Consider the following 18,193-nt stretch of genomic DNA (forward strand, 5'->3'; position numbering starts at 1 on the left):
ATCAACTTTTAGTTTTGAATTGATCCCTTACATGTTACTCGATTTTTAAATTTAGAAGCATTCTACAATTTTCAAATATTATTATATATTGAATTATAATTTATTTCTTTCAAATTGGATAAATATACAATAAAACTCATGTAAATATTATTAACAAAAACATTTAAATGAAATATTGGATTTTTCGATAATCAAAATAAGAAATAAACAAATTTTAATCTTTGAGTGAGAAATAAGATATTTAAATAAAGTTATAATTGTCACAATGAAATAGTGCACCTACATGCATTTATCACTGTATTTTGCAACTAAAATGTCAAAAAAAGTTTCCACATATTATTTTTATATCATATTTAAAATAATTATGAATCTTAATTTTTATTATTTTGAGTTGGCCTTTGTTATGAAAAATCATTGTGAATAAATTGAATTTGAAAATTCTTATATCTATATATATCACATATTAATATATCAACCTAAGTCCAGGTAATAAAAACTACAAAATGAACTTATTCATCTTCAATATACACAAATTATATAGTAAAGATCTATGACAATTAAGACAATGAAGTAGAATATATGTTTACATATAACAAAATATATAGACAAGAAAAACAATAAATAAAAATATTTTTCTAGATGTAAATAATTTTTTATAACTTTTTACAGTGAGTTGGAGAAGATAAAAGAGAAAAAATATTAACTCTTTTAGGTTACACAAAAAAATAGAAATAGAAGAAGTGTTTGTCATACAATGAATTCAGTTTTCAAATTAAATGTACACTATAAAGTTATATTTATCGTTCAAATTTTATAAATGCAATGAATTTTTCTCAAGATAAGGGTACACAAATGTTCCCGTTAAGATATTTAAACAATTAGAAAAATTAAATATATTATTTTTCTGGAGCTAATACCAATATGACATTAGTAATTTGATTGTGCTAATTATACTTATGAGTTAATATGAAATATTAAATCAATCCATGAGTACTTTTTATATGATGATAGATTGTTATAATAATTAGGGGTGAGCATTCGGTCGGTTCTGTTACCGACCGAACCAAATTAGTCATAACCGGATCGAACCGAAATATTTAGCAATAACCGAACCGATCAAATTAATTTTCATAACCGATGAAAACTGAACAAAATTAAAATCGGTTAATTTGGTTGGTGACCGAATTAACCGATTAGTTTTTTAAAAAAATTGTGATTTAAGTTTAATTATATATGTAATTTTTTTTAACACTACAGTCTACAAAAATGTATAAAAACATAAAATCATATACATTACAAGTTTTTCTTTAGAATTAAGGCTGATTTTAAAATTAAAATTAAAAAATATATTAAAATTGATAAATAATAGTATTTATTATATCGGTTAATTCAGTTAGCCGATTTCAAAATTTTGAAAATCGTAGCCGAACCAAATTAACCGATATAACCGAATTTTTTTAATTTGAAAATCGAATTTCGGAAATAACCGAACCAAATTTTTGAATTGACTCGGTTCGGTCGGTTAATTCGATTTAACCGAAATTTTTCTCAGCCCTAATAATAATGTGTAGTTTATATGTTATCAATTATAAGTGTCTAATAAATTAAAGGTGACTAGGAAAGTAAAAGCATCCGGTAGAAATTGTTGTTAATTTACATGAAAGAGAATAATAATCAAACAACATTGTAAATAAAAAATTGCATATCATTGATTGTCAAAAAAGATTGTAATAATTGAATATTATAAAAAAAATATATGTATTATTGAGAGAATATGACAAATAACAAAAGAAAACAATATGATAAAATAAATATGAGAAAAATTTTAGTAGTCCAAATCTTTTTTTAAAATTTAAAAAATATGTTTTTTTTTCAAATTAGTTACATATACTAATTAACACGAATTGTCAAAATTTACAATATTATTATCATTATCTTTTGTTGAGTTAACTAATTTTATTTCAAATTCTAATTACTTCAACATATGTTTTCCACGTGCAACGGACGTGCATTATTTCTAGTATATATATATATATAACACAAAATAGACTCTGAAATCAACTCACCTTAGACGGTTAAAGAGGAGACACAATGCATATCTTTATCACGGTCTACATAGTGATGGATACAGGGCTCGCTAGGATCCTCGTCCTCTTCCATATTAGTTATTTTCACGTGGTGACACTTCTTGCAAGGAACACAAAAGACAACATTAAACATCAAAGAGAGCTAGTTCGTTTTAACAAATACGTATCAAATCTCCATGTAGTATATAAACAGCTCTATATGTACACAAATATGTATAAAATCTCCATGTAATAGATAATGTATATATATGAAATGTAGGGTTATGTTGATCATGACTTGTAGCATATCTGACATAAATTTGTAATGAATCTCGAGTTTGAAATACAATTATAATCTCTCTTCCAACTCAAACCCTATTAAAAGCACGCAAATTTAAGGTGAAGAAGAAAATTCATGACACTGTATGGAAATAAACCAATAACACAATATGATAATCAACACCACCATTGTCTATTGGACATGTTATATGAAAAATAACATTTTTGATATATAAAATAATATTTTATTACGAATCGAATCAGATCTGATATCGATTTTATAAAATTAAATCGTGAGATAATATCATACTAATCTTTATTATATGTTTTTGCTCTCCAACTGAGCTGATATATTATTGTAACTTTTTTTAAAAAAAATTTGAGTTCTGTAATTGGTATTAATTTCGAATTGAATGAAAAAAAAAAAAAACCAAACCGTAATAAAAAAAAAAAAAAAAAAAAAAAAAAAAAAACCAAACCGTAATAGAAAAGATCAAATTAATATAAAATAAAATCCCCTACAGTTACCACATAGGGCATTCGTAATCGAGTTGGACTATAAAATCCAAACCACAAAAATCAAACCTTAAAAGAAAAAATCTGATTGAATCTAAATAAAATCCTATAGTTATTATTATATTGGTCATCTTTAAAACCCAAATTCCAAAAACTGAAGCATAACATAGAATTTCAAAATATGTTAACAAGCAGAAGAAAATACTAATACCCAGTTGTGCAATTTAAGGAGTCAAATTTTTTGTCAATCTAGAAAATCAAAATAACAATCAAAATTTACCCTCTAAATAGAGATAAACACAACTAATCATCGACAAATTTCGGTATACGAATAACGAAACTTGAAATTTCCCACTGCAAAAATTGAGGAAATAAAACAAAGACTCCCACGAAATATTTATATTTACAATAAAAAAAAATTAATTCCTCGTATCGTAAAAAGAAAATAATAATGCGAGCCCTTCACTAAAACGCAGAACTCTATATTCCACTCAGCGAGTCAACCCACTGAGTTCATATTCACTCAGAACCGTACAGAACTCCGAAACCTTCACGCTTCAAGATTCTTCGTTCCTAGACAGTATGGATAACCGGCTCGGCCGCGGCTTGAAATTCTCTCGGCGGCGCTGACTATGCGAGGACGGACGAATCAAAGATGCCAGAGCTCTGTTTACCAAATCGCCTTCAACGGTTCCGATTCGAACCAAGGAATTCGTCATCGCAGATCTCCGCATATTCAATTGATGACTAGTGGACCGATACGACTGTGTCTGGTTATTGACATGACCCGGGGAAAGGCTTTTCTTGTGTAAACTGCACCTGAAGGATCCAGGATGCGTCGTAGGAGAGCACGCACACGTCTTCCTCGGAGCTGAACCTAGCGGCCTGGGGTTCGACTTCTGGTTGTGCTGGCTGTGGTTGGAGGTGGGAAATCGAACAGTTGGGGAATCTGATCGACCGAGACTGATCCGGGTGGGGCTGGTGGAGCGGGCGAGGACTAGAGAGGGTCGGGAAACGAAATTGGATCTGGAGATGGAGGAGGAGCAGAAGCGGTTGGGCGAAAGGGATCGGTGGAAGTGGCTGTGGAGTGTTGTATCGTGAGAGGTCCTTGATTTCGCAGACGCTGCCATTGATTACGACTTTTCGATGGTAGAAACTAGAGAATGTTTGTATCAAGGGACAAATTTATAGTAAGAGGAGGGGATGGCAGTTGCGTAAATATTACGCGTTATAGGGAGATTCCTTTGCAGTTGGTTAAGGATTTGTAAGGGGTTTGGTTTCCTGTGGGCACCCCACAACAAAAGTATGGGCTTGTGAAATAATCAGTTTAGGATTCTCACGTCTCCAAAAGCGCGTTTCTGCGACGTGTTCCGTGGAAAAAACTGGTGGGCTGCGCGTGTTCCTCACGGGGTGGGACATGTATTTATTGCCTGACACGTGCGACGATAATGCTTGTGCTGGTGAAACTAGAGGCGGCGATTTGCTGGTTTCTCGATACATTGGCCAGTGTTCCACGACTCGTAACACTTGACAGAATCTTAATACACCCAAGCAATTCTATACATCATTCATCTAATTCTTGGAATAGGTTTTTATTTTTAATTTAATATATATACTCGTACGAAATTAATTAGTTAATTCATAGGTCAATTTTTTTAATAAAATAAATTATTTTATTCATTCATTTTTATTATATAAATAATAAAATATTTCTTTGATTATGTTAGTTGACCATTAATTTACCATTAAATAGGAGATATTGATTATTATATATTAATGACGAGGAGTGAATTAGTAGAAAATATTTCTTTGATTATGTTAATTGACCATTAACTTACCATTAAAGAGGAGATATTGATTATCTATATTATCTATATTATTATTATCTCTACTATCTCTACTATTATATTAAGTACGAGGACATGATAATAACTACCTAAATAGGACACCAAATTTTTTTTTAAATTTTACCCTTAAATGATATTAATATTACACTTTTGTTTTTTGTTTTTGTTTTAATTTCAACACACACTTTTATTTTTATTTCAACAATTCAAATATCAATTTAGTCCCTCCATAATTTGTCAAATTTCACTTTAATTCACCGATAATAATAAAAAAGATTGTACACACACGCATTGCGTGTGCATAGTAACTAGTTATTATATTAAGTGTGAGGACATGATAATAACTACTTAGAGATGACATCAATTTTTTTTTCAATTTTACCCTTATATGATATTAATATTACACTTTTGTTTTTGTTTATTTTTTGTTTTAATTTCAACACACACTTTTATTTTTATTTTTATTTTTTCAAAAAATCAAATATCAATTTAGTCTCTCCATAATTTGTCAAATTTCACTTTAGTCTATCGATAATAATAAAAAAAATTGTACACACACGCATCGTGTGTGCATAGTAACTAGTTAAATATTAACGACGAGGAGTGAATTAGTAGGAAATTTGGAATTTTCAAAATATTTGACAAAGGAAGATTGACTCGTGAGTTAGTTAACCAGACTTCGAACTCCTTTATTACGGGATCGAAGCGACGGAGTAAAACCATATAAATACTTGCTCAGGTCTTTGCACAAGAGAAACTAGAGATTTGTGTAGCACTTCAACCACAATCAACAATGTTGGAAGAGACTTCAACTAGTGCGAGCGCCGCTGCCTCGGCGGAGGATTTGTTCTGGTCTAAAACCGCCGGAAATCCTTCTTTAGACGTATCCACGCCATCTAATGCGCCGTCGGAAATCCATTTTTCTTCTGGAAACCCTAGAATCGAAGAAACCAGAGGCCTCATGCATCTGTACCGCGACGCCGCCGCTCCATCCTCTTTCCGTCTTCCTGTAAAATAATTTGACTTGATCGTTATTTCATTGAATTACCGCTCTGTAAAAGTAGTTAAGAAATCTGTAGATGATATATTCGAACCTGATTTTTTCTTCCTCTGTGCTGAGCGATTTAGTTTTTCTATCCATAATAAGCGATTCGGTTTCTTTTCTTGAATATTACGTGTATTCAAGAAGCCTAAGATACTTGCGTTCATATAACCGTTTTTATTGCTGTTGGTACCTTTACATGTGATCTGCATCTGCACGTTCACGAAAAAAAGGTTTCAATTTTGTTAATTAAACAGTTCATTAAAAAAATTAAGATTATATATCATATGACCAAAAATGATCGGTAACTTGCATAACATACATTGGATACGTGTAAACACGACTAGAATATATATGCTCGTTTGATTGATTCTTTAATTTTGTTTAAACTGCTAAATACGATGACGCTTTTCTTCTTGTTTTTTGTGTGTGTGTTTTAGGATGATCGGAAGCCGCTTATTTGCGTTCTAGGGGTGCCTAATCACATGACGTATTCAGACTTTTGTAAGTTCTGTGGTTCATTCATTCAGCACATTTTGGAAATGCGAATCGTCAGGTCGATACAAGAACTTTGTAGTAGCTAGTTTAATATTCCACTGTGTAGAAATGATTTTTCTTACACATGAAAGTTTAGGACTGAGGGGTTGGAGGATCGCTACAGTATTTTAATCAGACTCGATAATCAGAATTCAGCCGATTCTTTTTACAAACATTTCCATGGCAAATGCTTTTCATCACTTGAGGTATTTTTTTCCCTATCTGGTTATTTTCTTTCTGAATTACTAAAACTTTTATGCAGGAATGCACTTCTTATTTATTACTCTATATATGCTTCACTCTGAACACAGGAGGAGACCTGCCACGTGTTTTTTACTGCTGATATACAGTATACTGGATCTATTGAGCACTCACAGCCTTCCAGCGGAAGCTCTGGAGAGCAGCCTTCTTGTCCCGTTTGTCTTGGTACTGCATATTAGATGTCAGTTGTAATACGTTCTGTGCTTGACTAACTTTTGTAACGCAAGAAATATGCAGCTTATGTTATGCAGAGGTTATTGCTTTTCTGGCTTTTGCAATCACCAAAGCTTGTGGTAGTGTTATAATTGTTGCTGGAACTTTGATCGTTATAGCTAAAACAAAATTGTTGCTACCATCAACTCAAAAATAATTTTGCACGATAACAACAAAAATATAGGTTACTCAAAAACGAGTTGATAAGCTGTTGATCTTTGTTACGAATCGGATTACAATTACAAGTATTTGAGCTTTCTTAGTCTTCTGTTCTATATCTTTCACTGTGTAATACTGATAGTATTATTCTACAGTTCCAAGAAAAAAATTGAACTGCTGATATTTTCCAAATTAGTTGCCTATTGCAGAGAAATTAGACCAACATTCAGGTGGAATTCTTACTACTATCTGCAATCACTCCTTTCACTGCTCTTGTATTTCTAGATGGACAGATTCTTCCTGCCCGGTAGCTATTATTTCACCACTCTTGGAATTATTTCAGCTATGATGAAGGCTACCCTAGGTACTTTACTGATGATGTTGATTACCTAGGTATGTCGTTACTGCCAGCAACAGCCTGAGAAATCAATTTGTTATGTTTGTCAAACTACAGACAACCTCTGGATGTGCGTCATTTGTGGTTTTGTAGGTTGTGGGAGGTAAAACATCTGGTCTGCCCCACCTGAGTTACATAATAATTTCTGATTTATCTGGAATTATTGTGGAGTGATGATTCCTAAAACAGAGGAAATTTTTATTGGTTTCTAATTATGTTATTTGGGGTATAGGAACAAGGATGGACATGCTGTCAGCCATTGGAAAGAAACACAGCATTGCTATTCCCTTGAACTTGAAACTCAAAGGGTGTGGGACTATGTCGGAGACAACTACGTTCATCGTTTGATCCAATCTAAAACTGATGGGAAGTTGGTTGAGCTAAACAGCCATTGCACACATAAAGATGATGGATATGGTGATTGTGTTGGATACGGTGACAGTGTTCCAGACAGCGAAGTTGAATCTGTACATGTTTAACAGACTACGTTTTTTTTCTCTCACTGGCACATGCTTTTGAGCCCTAATTAATCCTCATAGTTGTATTTTTTCTTCATTCATGATTTTGAAATTTCTTCCTTGCAGATAGTTAACGAGTACAACGAGCTTCTTACTTCTCAACTTGAAAATCAGAAAAATGTTAGTTCCTCTGTCTATTATCATCATCTAATGTTGATGGTATCTTTGTTTATTATGTAAGTATTCTCTACTTTGGAATTTGGATACAGTATTTTGAGTCTTTACTACAAGAAGTTGAAGAAGACACCGAAAGAGAATCTTCTGCTGCTGTCGAGAAAGCTTTGAGTCAAAATCCAAAGTTGCTGAAACTACAGGCCAAGCTAGACAAATTCTCTGAAGAAAAGAAATTTCTCGATGATGTGACTAACTTTTTGAATTTTCTCTAGATTTTCACATGTTAATTCAGTAGCATTGTCACATCGCTGTCCAAATTGGATTGAAAAGTGTAAAGAAGATATGGTCTAACATGAGTTATTTTACTATGTTTTGAAACTGTCATATTTACTTTTGTAGATCAATGACAATCTTTTGAGGAACCAGAGCATATGGGAATCAAAGATAGATAATATCGAAGGAAGGTAACACTCTTCATCTAGGGATATGGACAGACAAAATGTACGTATGTTGATAATGTTAGATTTTCACGTCCCAGCAATTCAGTGGATTTGTAAGGTCCAGCATAATCTTTTTTTTTTATTTACTTTTGCCTGTATGAAAATGTAGACTCCCTTTATCTTAAAAATTGCAAATCTTATCTTCTACGTCGGTGGTGCTTTAATTGTTTGCTCTGCATTCCTTGGAAACATCTCTAAATTGAGCTAGCAGCTAGAGTTCTATTATACATAATTACATACGCTGATCTAAAACATCCTCTTTTAACTCTTTTTTTTTTTTCAATTTGAAGGGTTTGTGCCAGGTGTGTTTTGCGCTTGATGTTATATGTTCTCGTTCCATTAGTGTCGTGACAGTAATTTTTTTTCCGTGGAACCAATTAATTTAATGCACGTATTTTGCAAAAACTGACCTTTAACGAAGTGGTGCAGTGCAAACAGTTTAGTATTTACGACTTTACGTTTAAGGTGTTTGTACCATTTTGAGCATCCAACTACGTCAAAAGATTCAATTGTTCTATTCCAAATTTTCGTAATATGCTCATTTCTTATTCGAATACATGATAGATTTGTGTAGTCGAATCTTGGTTTGGGATTAAGTCCTGTTGTATGATGACTGGCGTAAATTTGTTTATTTTGAGCTTTTTCTGAGGTTTTGATCTTTTCTCTATGCTAGGGAGAAGAAACTTCTAAAACTGAAGGATAAGAAAATTGAGGAGTTGGAAGAACAGGTAATGCCAAATAGATTTTCTTACCCAACTGAGCTTTTGACTTTTCCCCTCTATGACTATGGCTTGCATTTAAATTTTTTTTGCTATATTTATTTTCCAAAAAAAAAAAAAAACAACTCTGCTATATTTTGTGGTATTGTTACATTGAAATGGGCTTTGGCCATGTGTTTCATGGTTTACAAGTTTTTGTCAGCGTAAAATTTTGAAAAGGATTATACCCAAGAAAATCTGCAAACTCTGCTGCTGTACTATGTATGGAGTAACCGATTCTTACAAGTATGTGCAGCTAAGAACTTTGATGGAATCCCTCGAGGCTGCGAACGAGCAAAAGAGTACAGAACAACATCCAACAACTTCAACTGTGCTCAAGGATGAAATTGTGCCCGGACCTATAGACTCGTCCACCAAAGGAGTCACAAAAACGACTGCCCGTGGAAAAGCAAGGGATAAATAAACGGTGGCTGCTTATAGTTTTCGAGCTTTCAGGGACCATGCTATTGTTGAATAATTGAAGTTTTTTGTTCATAACTGTGGGGGAGACATTGGTGATGCCCGAATAGACACACGCGTCCTTTTTGCCGAATATATCAAATCTCTCTCTCAACCTAGCTCTCCACATAATATATATATATAATTTTTTTTTTTTTAAATAAATCATACATGTCCATTGATTCATCTCCAAAGAGTCAGTCAATACAATATTCATAAAAGTTGATGAAAACAAACAATTAAATCATTCCCCAATAGCATCATTCTTAATAGCTTCCGTTGCTAGATGATGAGCTGCTTTGTTCGACGCTCTTCTCACATGTCGAAGTGATATAAAATCCGAAGATTCCAAGCAAGATCTGATTTCCGTAATGATCCACCCATCTGGGCCACGATCTTCACCAGGTTTGGTTACTGCCTGAATAGCCTGGATTGAATCTGAAAAAATACATACATTCTTGAAACTATTACGTCTCGCCCCCTTCACTGAACTCGAAGGTCTAATAAGGCAAGCCTTTGCTCCCACTACTCTTCCAACCGAATTCCGTAAAACCATCCCAACACTGAATTTATTCCTGAGTTCACAACAACCAGCATCAACATCCAATCGCGATTGATTTGATAACGGTGGATGCCACACATGGTCTGGAGTCAAAGATCCATCCAACTATGAATACCTATCCAATGTACTTGAGCGTCGATATACATCTAATAATGCAACTGCTCATTCAATTCTCAACTCTTTTTGTAGTATAATATTCTTATTTATACATAAAAAGTGAAGTACAACGAAATAATAATTTTATATAAAAATTCAGTATATTTAAAAATAAACACTATTAAATTTTAATATATAGATATGGACACGTATCACATGCCAGAAGAACAACACATAAATTTATTAAAAAAATAAAATAAGATATAATATATATAAATTTAATTTAATAAACAAAAAAAATTAAACACCGAAGCCACTTGACCACCGAAACCTCCATTCCACTACAAGCCCCCTTCGAAACTCCTCCTCACACGGCAGCGCCGCCCCTACCGATCAAAAAATGAACAACACATCTCTGCTGTCCCCCAACTCTTCAAGTTCGCTTTCCCTCCGCATTTCACTATCCCTCCGGCCCTCCAATTATCACTCGCCGCCATCAGCATGCCTTAACGTGGACTTGCGAACACCCGATTCCAATCCAAATCCATTGATCCAAGCGAACAAGAGTGCAGAAATAATTGCCGAAGATAAGAAATTTATTGTGGGGACATATGCTAGGGCGCCGCTGGTGTTGTCAAGTGGTAAAGGGTGTAAGCTGTACGATGTTGAGGGACGAGAGTATCTAGACTTAACTTCTGGGATTGCCGTGAATGCCCTCGGTCATGGTGACCCGGATTGGGTGGCTGTGGTCACGCGGCAAGCTTCTATTCTAACTCATGTGAGCAATAATTATTACTCTGAACCACAGGTAATGCTTTTTTTCCCGGTGTTTTTTGTTTAGCGTTTCATTCTGAGATAACGGGCTGCTTTATTTCTTGGAAAAAATTGAATTTGTGCTGTAGAATTTACTTTCGGTTGAAACTATCCAAATGTAAACATATCAAGTCTTATGCAGTTTGTATCCAATATTTTCTGAAAGCAAAATGTCATTTGATACTCTTTCCCCTTTTGATTTATATCATATAATGAAGTTGGGAGGATAAAAGGATAAATGCATTTGAATGTCTTATTCTACAAAGATTACCTTTTTTATGATGATTACCTTTTTACAACTATTACTTTGAGGAAGTGTTTGACCTAAAATTATGCAAGCCAAGTCCAAGAAGATGTATAAGCTGATATGATAGGAAAACCATTAATTATTCAAAATAATTTGAATGGGTCTGGTAGCGAGTAGTTCCGAGGAGAAGATCGTGAGAAGAGGTGGAGATAGTGACAGAAAGTGGAGAAACTCCCCGGAAGTTGAAACAAAAAAAGAATTGACATACAGAGGATACACAACTCAACATCCAAACACTTGAAAAACTCTCCGCAAAATTTCAATTTTCATACTCATGTATTCTAGTCTTTTTATTAGATTTCTAAGTATTTTAGGACATTTTCATTTCACATTTCAGCAAGTTTTATTATAATTTTTATGTCTTGTGAATTCTTACTGATTTGTACATAATCATGTCAGGTGTTTATCATAGTGTTATTTCCATTATTTCTCTTTGTTTTTGGGATATTATTTTCTTAGAATATTAGAACTTACAATCAAATTTGGTTCCTGCCATTTGTATTCTTAGAATTTAAATTTTCATTGTTTTTCATTCAAATCTGTGCGCTTATACCTTGCACACCCGCATCTACAAATTTTGTGCAAATAGGAAGATGATTGGTTAATTGATGGCATAATGGATTTTGATATGTCCAGTTATTAGTTTGTTTCTATTACTTTTTATTTGTTACAAAATTGTTAACTGATAGCTTGTTACTTCAGATAGAACTTGCGAAACATTTGGTTTCCGGCTCTTTTGCCGATCGAGTCTTCTTCTGCAATTCTGGAACTGAAGCTAATGAAGCTGCAGTTAAGTTTGCTAGAAAATTTCAAAAAGGTCCGTCTCATGATAAGGAACCACCGACGGGGTTTATTGCCTTCACAAATTGCTTCCATGGAAGAACAATGGGTGCTCTTGCATTGACAAGCAAAGAGCATTATCGAACTCCGTTTGAACCTGTTATGCCTGGAGTCACTTTCTTGGAATATGGTGATATTCAAGCAGCTACAGAAGCAATTGAAAGTGGAAAGATCGCTGCAGTGTTTGTGGAACCACTTCAAGGAGAAGGCGGCATACATAGCGCGACAAAGGAATTTATCTCGTCACTCCGTGTGGCTTGTGATAATGTTGGGTGCCTTCTTGTATTTGATGAGGTAAAAGATTAATTTTAAAGATTTTATCATCACCCGTGTTTGATTAACCTCAATAATGCATTCTTGTGACCATTTATTTGTTAGAATTAAGATGTAGTACTGCTGTTGTCACCGTGTTTTTCAGTTGCCTGAATAGAACATGAGAGCAAAATACATATAGGAAGTAGAAAACAATTCATTTTTTAAAATTGTTTTTATATTAGCGTTTATTCATGTCTCAGATACTCTATATGATATTGTCCGGCATTAAAGTAGGAAATATGGCGTGGGTCATGAAAAAAAAAGTGATCTTGAAGTATACTCACAATGAACGACCGTTACAATGCCCTGGCTCATGTTGTGTTAATGCTCGCAGGTACAATGTGGCTTAGGCCGAACGGGGTATCTCTGGGCACACGAAACTTATGGTGTATACCCAGACATAATGACTCTTGCCAAGCCTCTTGCTGGAGGTCTTCCCATTGGCGCAGTTCTGATCACCGAAAAAGTTGCTGCAGCTATAAACCACGGTGACCATGGTAGCACATTTGCTGGTAGCCCGCTTGTTTGTACTGCTGCAATTACAGTGCTGGACAAAATCTCAAACCCTAGCTTTTTATCTAGTGTCCGGGATAAAGGCAAGTATTTTAAAGATTCGTTAATCCAAAAGTTGGGAAAAAACTCACTCGTGAAAGAAATAAGAGGTTTAGGTCTCATCGTGGGTATGGAACTTGATGTATCTGCATCCCCTTTGGTCGATGCATGCCAACAATCGGGACTCCTTGTCCTGACTGCAGGGAAAGGAAATGTGGTTAGGATGGTCCCACCATTAATTATCACGAAGCAGGAACTTGATCAAGCTATTGAGATCTTGGTCAGATGTATGTCCGTGCTCGATCAGCCTGTTAATCCTTAGTTTCTAACGTCTCACTGGAATTTGGGAGTTTACGTGGTATTTGGTGTATTAAAGAATTGATGTAAAAAGTGTTATTTGCGTTTCTTTCAGTTGTAAAAAGATGATGGTCAAATTTAATCTGTGTTTTTTTAAAAAGGGGAAGTTGGTGAAAAATCCCCAACCAAAACATTTATTTGGGTTCACTCCTTACCCACAAAATTGTGGTACTATGTCATACAAATTGTGGTACACTTCATGTGAAAATGTGGTACACTTCATGTGAAAATGTGGTACTAAAAAAGTACCCAGAGACTGAACACAAAGAAAAACGGCGGCTGGGGAGTTAAGTCCAATTTCCCGTTTTAAAAAATAATGTCCTAAAATGGCCATGAGGTACCTGACATTGGCCCCATTTCTCGAATGTGTCAAATTTTTTATAGAAAGTGTAGAGCAAGTGTACATAGAACTTCTCGGAGCAAATCCAGTTAGTTTACATGCTGACATCCCAATCATTTGGCAGTTTGTGTTTATCATTTTCGAAGTTAAAAATTTTGAAAATACCAAAAGCCTCTATGCAATATTTTTTGCGTATACTTGTTGATTGCCGCAGAGATTCCAATGCCTAATTACTCTTGTTCTAGTTGCCAAATAACACGATTTGGATAACAAATTTTAAATCTATATACCATCGAGAAGATGCACAGGGCTACACTCGGTTGATTCACAGATCGATGCATGCACGAAGCATTATCTAAAAAGGGAAACAATCTACATCTAGCCTAGAAACATTTCCAGAAAGGAAAGTAGACATTGAAGAAAATAATATGACGGCATTTAACAGTTGATCCGTTTGATAATTCCCTGGAACTTTCCTTCGTAACTAAATAAAAAGAATATATCCTAACTACAGGCAGTACTTTCATGTTGTAACATGTAATTGACTCTTATCAGATAGTTACAGCAGTTTCGTTCTAAATCAAGGTTAGCCCTTATTCCATATCGGGATTCTGTCATTATATTTGTTATTCGTTTATTTATTCTAGCTCACCTCACAAGCAACTTCTAGGTTGTGATCTTCCTCAAACGGCATGTTCAGGTCAGGAACCAGAAATTTAGGATTAAATGCAGCAATTTCCTTCTGTTTTAGAGCGGTACATTGAAGAATAGCATCGCTGTTCAAGATTGGTGCTGCTACCATAGCAGGGATGGAATCAAAAGCTGTTTTCTTTTGCTGAAGTTGAACAGAAATCATTCCCTTGGTTACGGATGTCATTCCTCTATCATTATGGAGTTGCAGTTCAATCTGTGAAAAAGATCGTTCCAAGATGAGAAATGAGGGAAGGGAACAAAGGACCAATTTTTTTATGTTTATGCTAAGCAGTCGTCATAGCTTTCCGGTGATAAAACCTTTTGCAAGACAGCCTACTGATGATTACCTATAGCATAAGCTTTATGTACAACTAGAGATAGCAGAAAAGTATGTGAATGAAAATAATCATTGAAATTGGGACAACCATACCAAAATTGGGAGTTCAAAAGTGACATTCAACAAGCATAATAATATTACAATACCAAGATATTGAAATGACAGAGAAGCACAAGAAATGAAGTATTCAGAGCTTAGCTATTTATGCAACTTACACTTCAAATCTTCCACACATCAGGAAAAAAGTGTAAAGGCTATATTGAACCAATTTGGAATTTTACATGATTTAGCAACTTTACAGGTAGATTTTAAAAAATGTCTCATATCAGATGTATATTTATGCAAATTGAAGTACTTTATCCAAGTATACTTCAGGAGAAGACCACTGCCAAAACCTAGGCATATTTCTAAAAAGTTGCTACTAAATTTCCAGTGCATATCCCGACCACCATGCATTATCTACTTGAGATCACATCCACTGTCTGTACAATATAATACCATATAAATATTCATGAAAAGAAAGTACATCACATCATTTACATGAAGTAGTTTTGACAAAAGTCTAGTTTCTGAACCAAATGGAGCATTGATAGAAAAAAACCAAATGGAATAAACATAATAATTGGAAAAATGAGGGAGTTCAGGCAATTGCACCTTCGTCCTCTTCAAGCTTTCATTTGTAGCCCATTGTTTCTCCAATCTTAGGCGCAAGGATGCTATATCCTGAATAGTAAGAGGGTTTGTGCTTCAATATTTTTAGTTTTGAATGTGCATAAAATTTATGTTGGGGCATAAAAGCCACAAAAATAGGTATTGTACTCTTTTCAACTCCCTTCTTTCTTTAACAAGCAAGTTTTCCTCTTCTTTGAGTTCAACCAATGTCTGCACATAAACACCATATACAGTAAAATTGTAAGTCAACTCCTGAAGGTTAATGCTGTTTCTTTTGTTATTCACCACTTTCTCAAATATTAAAGAGTACCACATTTTTTCTTGTTTTGAGAACTATTAAAGAATCACTTTTGCATGCATAAGTTATGTAGATTCCAGTTTTCAGTCGACATGTAAACTTCACTTAGACAAAGAAATCCCGGTTCCTAAAAGCTGAATCAAGATCATGACTAATTACACAAGTAAGGCAAGACGTTCTTTTCAGCTCCAGAACTGACATCACCAACTCAGTTATTTTTGTCAAAGTTGGAATAATTCACCTTTGTAATCAGCATCATACAGGTATTTCTAGAGTACATGACATCCAAAAAACATAATGACGATAGTCAATGATTACAGAAACTCTAAAACAGCAACTATTGTTTCTTACGACTTAGTAACTGCATCGATTATATTGAATGTTTGAGCTAGCAAAGCATTTCTCGACATAAAATCTAAGCAAGCTTAATAACCAAATAGATTCACCTTCTTTTTTCGTGACCTCTTGAAGGAGGATTTCTCACCGTCACCATTAGCCTGTAAGATAAAACACAATCCGTGCGTGATTCAGTGTATATCCAGTTTGTAGAGCTATTTTAACCATGGTGAAGTGTAATAGAAAGAACAATTTAATGTTCCTACATATGCGCCGTCGTGGCAATGCAACAAAAACCATTATAGACTTGTCTGTTTCTATAATTTTTGACAATTTTCTTACATATAAGTTGAAGTGAAAGAAAGTAGAGAAATGATTGTTTGTTCATGCCCGGGACTTATATTTCTTTATGGTAACCGAAGGAGAAAAAAAGAATAGTACTCAAGGATATATTATTCATAAATACACAGCCTACACAATTCACGTTCCTGATATTTAGAAAAAGATGTCTTGAGCAAATATAGGTGTGTTTTGAAAGATGAATTGCCCTCATTTCCTGAGACGAGGAAACTGATCTAGCCCCAAAGAAAGTACAGGGATAAAACAAAGACGTAGAAAGGCAAATTAATCTAGAACTCAAAGTTAGTTTAACTGTTGAAGACGTTGATTTGGCAATTCATTGGCATCTTACAACCCATAGTTTGGTCACAAAAAGTGGACCCCCCCTCCGACAACAGATCTAAACCCGCACCATGCACTTTTTCACACGTTTTGCATCAAATCATCTTCTACTCATTCTATTATCCAAAAACCTTCATATACAACTAACCTTTATTTGAAGAAATATCTAGTTTCCAGGAACTCAAAAAAAAAAAAAAGAATATGCATATCAAACAGGCGAAAAGAGAAATAGCCCACCATAATCAACCATTCTCAGATAATTTAAAAGTAATATCTTAATCTGCGACTGCGTCAGAAAATCCAAGAACAAAGACTCAACCCGTATTCCTTACTGGAAAATGTATGGTTGAGCAAAACCTGTCCAATTCTAACTTCCAAATCCTACTCACTCCACTTTGTCCATACATATACCTAAAATCTACACTGCTAGGCCTATTGTATTTAGCTTGATGCGACTTAATACACAATCAAACGCATTTACAGTCAATCCATATCGGGAAGCCTTAAAAAGTAAAGAAACTCGTTCGTATCTCCTAAAACGAAACAAAATTTTAAATCACATATATAATATAATATAATATAATTATTGAAAGCGTGAATTGAACCAGATAAAAAAATCGAATCATCCTCTAGATTAAATTCCCATGTTGACCAAATGCTTACAAGAAATCTCTTTTTTTTTCCCCTTTTCCAAGCCTGTTTAGAACAAGTATTTTTTCTTTCTTTTTGAAGCGACAAGTCTTTTTTATTTCATTTACATTTGAGCGGTGCCTTGGATTGTTCGCTTCGAGTTGTGCACACGTGGCATATGATAGTTAGATGATAAAGACAAGCATAAACAGACAGATAGATAGATACATAAATACATACATACATACATAACTAGACCAGACTGGATATATACTTACTTGTATGTTTGCCGAAAAATTAATTAAAAAAAAAGACTGGGGTTCATGCTTCAGGCACATTGGATTTATCCCCTAATTTAATACTAACGAGACTTGAATTTCTTTATCTTTAAAAATAAAGAGTTCAACCACTAACAACACTCCACCAAACAAAACGCAGACCTATGTCCCCACCACCGCTTAAACAGGGCACCATACCCCCCTCATCAATTGATCCCTATACTCAAAAAACCTTCCGAGTCAAATTATAATACTACTATACTATTAAAATTAAAAAAACCCACCTTTCACATATTATTCTCGTTCTGTTTTCTTGGGCAGTAAGCTCAGAAATTAGAAATTTATGGTCCAACAATTAAGGTTTATGAACAAAGTTTGACTTAGCTGGCTTTCAGCCTAATCTAAGCTAATCTATATATA

General features: G+C 34.2%; 3 protein-coding genes across 3 annotated transcripts in view; 2 read left to right on the forward strand and 1 right to left on the reverse strand.

Annotated features, from left to right (window-relative positions):
- Window positions 1-5,377: 5,377 nt before the first annotated feature.
- Window positions 5,378-9,792, forward strand: LOC140978505 (BRAP2 RING ZnF UBP domain-containing protein 2-like). Its single transcript, XM_073443621.1, has 12 exons — window positions 5,378-5,717; window positions 6,191-6,306; window positions 6,385-6,493; window positions 6,599-6,713; window positions 7,130-7,227; window positions 7,314-7,420; window positions 7,550-7,784; window positions 7,902-7,955; window positions 8,045-8,194; window positions 8,349-8,413; window positions 9,123-9,177; window positions 9,464-9,792. Exons 1-12 carry the CDS (start codon window positions 5,502-5,504, stop codon window positions 9,629-9,631), a joined length of 1,488 nt encoding a protein of 495 aa, XP_073299722.1. The 5' UTR covers window positions 5,378-5,501; the 3' UTR covers window positions 9,632-9,792.
- Window positions 9,793-10,612: 820 nt separating this feature from the next.
- On the forward strand, window positions 10,613-13,608 carry LOC140978324 (acetylornithine aminotransferase, chloroplastic/mitochondrial). The gene is made up of 3 exons (XM_073443257.1): window positions 10,613-11,132; window positions 12,147-12,578; window positions 12,934-13,608. The coding sequence occupies exons 1-3, from the start codon at window positions 10,725-10,727 to the stop codon at window positions 13,471-13,473; spliced, it is 1,380 nt and encodes a 459-aa protein (XP_073299358.1). The 5' UTR covers window positions 10,613-10,724; the 3' UTR covers window positions 13,474-13,608.
- Window positions 13,609-14,267: 659 nt separating this feature from the next.
- The window catches only part of LOC140978325 (uncharacterized), a 5,203-nt gene continuing 1,277 nt past the window's right edge, over window positions 14,268-18,193 (reverse strand). The window contains exons 2-5 of the mRNA XM_073443258.1: window positions 16,295-16,345; window positions 15,698-15,760; window positions 15,533-15,601; window positions 14,268-14,755 (exon numbers count right to left, since the gene is read on the reverse strand). Coding sequence (XP_073299359.1) covers window positions 14,492-14,755; window positions 15,533-15,601; window positions 15,698-15,760; window positions 16,295-16,345 — 447 coding nt within the window. The 3' untranslated portion in view covers window positions 14,268-14,491. The remainder of the gene's footprint in view (window positions 14,756-15,532; window positions 15,602-15,697; window positions 15,761-16,294; window positions 16,346-18,193) is intronic.

Source organism: Primulina huaijiensis, chromosome 6 (assembly GCF_012295235.1).
Source record: "Primulina huaijiensis isolate GDHJ02 chromosome 6, ASM1229523v2, whole genome shotgun sequence".
In the NCBI taxonomy this organism is placed as follows: Eukaryota; Viridiplantae; Streptophyta; class Magnoliopsida; order Lamiales; family Gesneriaceae; genus Primulina; species Primulina huaijiensis.